At 43.7% G+C, this 6,717-nt stretch overlaps 1 protein-coding gene across 1 annotated transcript; it reads right to left on the reverse strand.

Annotated features, from left to right (window-relative positions):
• Positions 1–4,910: 4,910 nt before the first annotated feature.
• LOC129186744 (zona pellucida-like domain-containing protein 1) lies at positions 4,911–5,930 on the reverse strand. Its single transcript, XM_054785313.1, has 4 exons — positions 5,694–5,930; positions 5,455–5,608; positions 5,262–5,372; positions 4,911–5,136 (listed from the first exon to the last, which is right to left on the reverse strand). The coding sequence occupies exons 1-3, from the start codon at positions 5,888–5,890 to the stop codon at positions 5,262–5,264; spliced, it is 462 nt and encodes a 153-aa protein (XP_054641288.1). The 5' UTR covers positions 5,891–5,930; the 3' UTR covers positions 4,911–5,136.
• Positions 5,931–6,717: the final 787 nt, after the last annotated feature.

A 6,717-nucleotide genomic window follows, 5' to 3' on the forward strand; every position in this document is an offset into this window, starting at 1 on the left:
TTTGTAAAAATAGTTTAGAAGCCCCATAGTAGTAATAATGGATTAGATTCTATGTAGCGCTTGTCAAGGTATCCAAAGCACTTCACAGTAAAGTACTCCTCAGTCACTCCCTGGTGGTGGTAATCTACATTTGTATCCACAGCTGCCTTGGGTTAGAGCAGGGGTGGGCAAACTTTTCGGGCGGGGGGCCACATTGACTTTTAAAATTTGACAGACGGGCCGGGTCAGCACAAGATATGATACATATAAAAAAAACTGCATTTGTTAACAGTACATATAAACATAAACAGAAAAAAACATTAATGTATTAACATACATTTGCTTCGAAAATAAAAAGCAGCTTGGTTTTGAAGGCTCTGACGTTTGCTTGCATTTCATGCACAAGCTGTTTTTTCCCTTGTAGCTTCACACGCAGCTCGTTCATGTGTGCCAGTATGTCCACAGTAAAAGCTAAATCACAAAGCCAAACTGTGTCATCCAGCTCAGGAAATGTGTCAGTATTCTCAAGTAGCTCCAAAAACCAAATCATCTCCCACACACGTTGACATACTTTTCCAAAACTTCACCAGCGGACATTAGAATGGTAAAGTCAGTCCGTGTGATCCGCGTCAGTTTCCTCAAGAAAATTAATACACTGACGTTGGTGAAGTCCCCTCGCTCGAATAAAGTTAACGAGTTTCACTTCACAACGGGGCTTCACTACGTGGTCAAGCTGCAACACGGATTTACACAGCGCTTCCTGGTGAATTATGCAGTGTAGAAACATGACCTCCTGCTCAGGGTTGTCCTCTTTCACCCTGTCCTGAATTCTCTTGAGCATCGCGACGTTTTTTCCTGTCAGATTTGACGATCCATCTGTGGTAACGTTGGCGAGCGTACTCCAAGGTAACTTGTGCCTCTGTATGACTGCTGACACGCTGTTAAATAAATCCTCTCCCCTTGTTTTTCCTTTCAGGGATTCCATATCCAAAAACTCCTCCGTTATCTCAAAATTCTCATGAATCCCTCTGATAAAAATGAAAAGCTGAGCGGTGTCCTTTATATCATGGCTTTCGTCCAGTGCCAAAGAATATCATGTAAATGACTCCGCTTTTTTGTTTAGCTTGCTAGTTAAGTGTTCGTCAATTACTTCAATACGGGGAATCACTGACCTGCGTGATAAGCTAGTTTTTTCAAATTTGTTCTTGCTCTCAGGATATAAAATACCTGCTGTCTCTACCAAACTACCCTTCGGAGAAAGGCTTGCTGGCTTTTGCTAGTTTGAATGCCAGTAAATAACTTGTCTTCGTGTTTGCTTCATGGATGGAATAAAGGTGTTTTGCTGAGCCTGCAAGCATGCTTGGTGGAAAAGTGACGGCTGATGTTGTATTCTTTTAAAACCGCAACGGTTTCTTGGCAAATAAGACATACCATACAGCCTTGGACCAGTAAAAAAAGTTTGTTAAACACCCGGCACTCACTGTCAACTTTTCTTTTCTTTGACATTGTTGCAGATGGGTTCTGGTCTGACCAGTAGAAGAAGAACGGTAATTGGAAATGGCCTACGGCGCCACCTGGTGTTGAAATGCCATCATTACAAGTCAAAATGAAACGAACGCAATCATTCACATCAAACCTTAATTCTGTACAATCTTCGGTGGGCCGGATTAAAAAGAAGGCTGAGGAGTGTGATCCTCCTGTAGTTGGAACACACCCTACGGACTCGTAACAAAAGAGACTAATTTGCTAATCTTGAGGCACCGTGGGATTGAGTTCCCGAAAGTATTCTATCCAATGTCCAACTGTATCCTCAGTTGAGGTCAGCAGGCTTCTGTCACACTGGCTGTGTCTAATTTAAGGGTCTGCAGCCCACGAGGCCAGTGGCCCACCCGGTCGACGATGGTCCGTAGGGATGAAGGAAGCGTGTTCCATATGTGACCGTGCTCTAAAGAGTGTCGCCTGCACTCTGATCTGCTGACAACGATCCCCTGGGTGGATTTCAATTTAGAGGCCATGGCAGCGTTCTTAAAGATTACCAAGCAGCCAACCAACACCGTGCTGCCGACTCTCGTGTGGGACTTCCTCAAACCTATCATTGTGGAGGCCAAGTAGCGTCCATCAGCTCATGAGCTGTTGCCGTTGTTCGCCACCCACCAGCCAATTTTGACATTTCCTGACAACACGCCCACCTCGAAATGTTCACGCAAACTGTGCTCAGTTGGTAAAAGGTAAATGGACTTTGACTTGTATGCTGCTTTTTTACTTTAAGGTACTCGAAGCGCTTTGGCGCTGTTACCACATTTACCCACTGATGACACAGCATCAAGAGCAAGTGGGGGTTCAGTATCTTGCCCAAGGATACTTCGACACGGGAGGACATGATCAAACCAGCAATCTTTAGGTTGGGAGATGACCACTCTACCACCTGAGCCATGCCGCCCAAAATACCTGGAGTGTTGATGTGTATGTGTGTAACAGATGCCAGCCTGTGAGGCTGTGCGAGTGTACGTTGGTAAACCTCACTCCATCAGCCTCAAGAGCTGCCCTGAACACACAGCCGACAGTCCGAGCTTTTAGTCGCGTGCTCAGCACCCTCGCCTCCCATTACGAAGGTCCTGTGTTCAAGCCCCGGTGCGGGCAGTGCGAAACAGGGTGGGTTACATGTGTATAGTTTAGAAACTGAAAGGAAAACAAGATCTCAATCTTATGTTTGCAATCACCACCTTTTTATTATCATTTTCAACTGCATTTGTTACATAGTCATCACAGCACTTAACCCCATTCATGAGTAAGGTTGGGCATCGATGGGATCCGAGACTAACATTCCCATTCTCCCAGAATGGTTCATCTTTAAAAATTTCAATTCCGCCTTTCGATGACCGACCAGCCTGCTGATCGGATAACAGGAAAAAGAAGAAGCCGGTGAACATCAACGAAGAAGACGCGTCAGGAAGCGTTTGTGTTCATCCATTCCAACCATGGACAGTGTGCGACGGCACTCGAAAGTTTGGCTGAAATTCTGCAAGAAAAATGAACAGTCCGCGCAGTGCAACTATTGCATCGCCATCATACCATGAAGGGAGGGTGCACCACTAACATGATTAAACACCTCTGGATTCACGGTGGACAGAGAGCCCTGTTTTTGACGCGCTACGCCGGACTTCTTCCAACCGGTCAGGTAAGTAAAACAACAAATTACGTCGATCTTCTGCCAACATTGCAGCAGCAAACAAATGACACTTTATACTGTGAATACGGTGGCCTACTCAAATATCCTGCTAACGTAAAGCTGTGTACTTTTTCATAGATAAACGACCTAACCTTAATGCTAACTTTAGCCAGGAAGTTGGCAAGACCACGCATGAAGTGTTACTCCAGTCGCCGCACTTCCTTGCTATTCTGCTCACAGGTTAGTAGGAACTCGGTAACATGGTTAAGTTCCACTTTGTCTGTTCTGCATTCTGTGTCATTGTTTCTTTTCATGAGGTTTTCCAAAATAAAAATCATTTGTGAACGAGTACTCCCATGTAAAGATATTTATGATCCTACCTCTGAAAAGAATCGGAATCGAGAATCGTTAGGGACCGGAATCGAAACAGGGAATTTGAACCAGAATCGCTCAAATTCAAACGATGCCCAACCCTATTCATGAGATACCCATTATGTACAGTGGAACCCGCTTACGTCAACATGAGTGGTTGACGACATAATCGAAACTCGCCCTTATTTAGATTTTCATATGTCATACTCTTATCTAACAACTGTTAGATAAGTAATTTCGTAGTATGTCCTCACTACAGTGACAATAAAGATTTTGTCCATACGCAAATCTTTCTTCCAGTGACTAACAATTTAATTTTTTTAAAGTGTGCATCGACTGCCGTGCTTTTATTTTCAAGCTTACTTTGCACTGAGCAGGAGGCCATTGTGTGCACATTTGAATGTGGTGTTACGAAACCGGGGGTGTCCAAACCTTTTCCAGCGAGGGCCACCTAGTGAAAAATGAAAAGACGCAAGGGTCGCTGATATTTTGTAACGCAACACATGCCGATATACAAGTTATGTATACAGTATTTCAAGAAAAAACTGCATCTCAGCTTTGTGATATAGGTGAAAAAGCGTTTTATTAGTACGAACATCCATCTTGGTCTTTTTTTTTTTTTTTTCCCCCAACTTGACTTTATTTAAGAGACTAAGAAAATAAAATAAAAAAAATAATAATAAAGAAAATAAAATATACATGTAATATTTCAACTGAATGCTACTAAAACGCCATATTTCTTGTAATATTACGAGTTTTTTTGCTGTTTTTTGTCATTTTCCAACTATTGACTTTATTCCCATCATTTAAGAAACTAAATTAAAAAAAATAAAATATTTTTAATTTAATATTTCAGCTGTATGCTTCTGAATTGACCTTATCTTTCTCATAATATTGCGACTTTATTCTTGTAAAATTGTGACTTTTTTATCTTAACATTTTTACCTTATCCTTGTCAAATTACTGCATTTTTTTTCCACTTCTGCTGGGTTTAAAAAAAATAATAATTCCAACTATTTCAATTTTCTTCTTGTAAATTTTGTCCCCGTAATATTAAGACTTTTTCCACAAGATCATTTTTCAAAAATTACAATTTTGTTTGGTTGGTTTCCCATAATAGCACGAAATAAAAAAAGAACATATTTTTTGTCTTTTTTTCATATTTCAACTTTATGCTACTAATTTTTTTTTTCTCATAATATTACATCACTGTTCTCATAAAATTCCGATTTTCTTATTATTTTCTTTATTTTATTCCTATTACAAATTCTTGTTGGACTACACGTTGTTCCTCTTAATAGTTTGACTTTATTCTCGTGACATTACTGCTGATTTGTCCATTTTTGCTGGGGTTTTTTTGTTTTTATTTTTTCTTTTCTTGTTAAATTATATTTTTAGGGACACCCCTGAACTTGACATAAGCGGGACCGGTTTAAGCGGGTTCCATTGTATGCATAATATATTCAAAAACCCCTCTTCCATTTTTAAATCAATCAAATCATTGTCCCCAATCAGCAGAAACATGGCTGATTTGTCACTGCTCTGTCCATGTAACGCTATCACACCCTGCTTGACTTCAAGCACGAGTCCGTCATACTGGCCTGAAACTGGGTCACCTGAAAACACAAAGGACAGCATTAGTGCTAATTGGTATAGTTCCTTTTTTTAATCCCACATTGTTTCGCCAGAGCTGATTTTCATGAACATCCCTGACCAAGGAGAGTGTTTCATGAGCAGGTACCTAATTGCTCCACCCCATCGAGATGAAGTCACCGCTTCTTTTGTCTCTCAGCCTCTCGCCTCTGCTTTCTTGTAAGGCTCTGCGTCTCCTGCCTCCAGGCTGACTGCAATCCTGTGTGGACGACACAAGACAAAATTGTTCTCGCATGTCAGTCGAAGTAAAGAATGCGCAGGCGCATGCGTTCGCAACTCACCGGGGAACAGTCCTGTTCCACACACAGGTTCACTTCGCAGTGCAGGTAGAAGTCGCTGCTGCTCACAAACTGGAACATACGGAACCAGAAGTAGTTGCTCGTTCCCAACCCGTTGCCCTCTATTCCCACGGTACCGTCATTGAGGTCTGGGCAGCTGCTCGGGAATAAAACGGGCATGAGGAGGTGCTGTCCATAAAAGATTGTGACCAAACGTGGTGCAGTCTGGAGCACGTTCTCACCCATCAATGATGAGGTCGTACTTCAAATCTGCCGTGGGCAAAGGATCACTGGTCACCCAGCAGGAGTCGGTCACCAGTTTGACCGCCCCCCCTTGCAGTCCGTCCGTGCTCAGCTCGATCCAAACCTCCTGATTGAGGTCCACATCCATGACCGGTGTCAGCAGATTTTTGCGCTCGGCATCCGTGTATGCATTCATGAACAACGTGTAGTTCCACGTCTGCGATACGACATGATGCACCGAGGAGCTGCGGGACACACACGAACCAGCCAGGTTTTGATCGTATCCTCGTCCCCATGTGTCATCGTAAGATCCACGCACCTCTGTCTGATGTTGAAGGACATGGTGCTCACTTCCGGCTGCACGTATAAGCACGAGAAGTCCACCTCCAACAGGTTTTGGCGTGTGATGATGCTGTTTACAGGTTCGCCCACGACGATGCTGTTCTTGAACACCACATGGCTGCTGTTTGTCTGCACAGAGCAGAAAGGCTCATTATTTCCTTTTGGTGGAGCCACAACGAAGTCTGAGTGGGTAACAAAGTTGCTCTGTGTTATATCCGTGTTGGTGACCCACCTTGATTTGTGACCCGCAGTTGTTGTTTGTGTCAAAGTTGAAGGTCACCTTATGGGTTTCGCTGTCTATCTGACCTTTGCAGGTGTCATCAAGGAGGTGCAACTCGGAGGAGTCAATGCCTTGCTCCTCCAGCAGGCAGCCAATCAGCGAGATGCTCGCCGAGGTCTCCTGGCACGTTGTCTCCTCGCCTGCGCAAACACAATCACGTTAGCGAAGGAAGCTAGCGGGTAGGGTAGCGGCAACAGTAGCGCAGCCATACCTAAAGAGTTATCTGACTTGTACTCGGAGGCAAACATGGCACGGCAGAGGCAGCCAGTTCTGCTGAGCGGGGACTCTCCACAGAACTCGTGAGCGCTGCAGGTGTGGTTCTGACAGTAGGCCTGATGGTCGGCAGCTGTGCACGGACAGACACATTAGGGTAAAATAAGTGTGCTGCAGATGCGCCAAAT

This window comes from Dunckerocampus dactyliophorus, chromosome 1 (assembly GCF_027744805.1).
Source record: "Dunckerocampus dactyliophorus isolate RoL2022-P2 chromosome 1, RoL_Ddac_1.1, whole genome shotgun sequence".
In the NCBI taxonomy this organism is placed as follows: Eukaryota; Metazoa; Chordata; class Actinopteri; order Syngnathiformes; family Syngnathidae; genus Dunckerocampus; species Dunckerocampus dactyliophorus.

Excerpts from the sequence above, each read along its gene's own strand:
- LOC129186744 (XM_054785313.1), bottom strand. The coding sequence starts at position 5,890 with ATGAATGCATACACGGATGCCGAGCGCAAAAATCTGCTGACACCGGTC. Across the intron at positions 5,609-5,693 it reads TACGACCTCATCATTGATGG|CTGCCCAGACCTCAATGACG; the intron begins GTGAGAACGTGC and ends ATTCCCGAGCAG. Across the intron at positions 5,373-5,454 it reads TGGAACAGGACTGTTCCCCG|GATTGCAGTCAGCCTGGAGG; the intron begins GTGAGTTGCGAA and ends TCGTCCACACAG.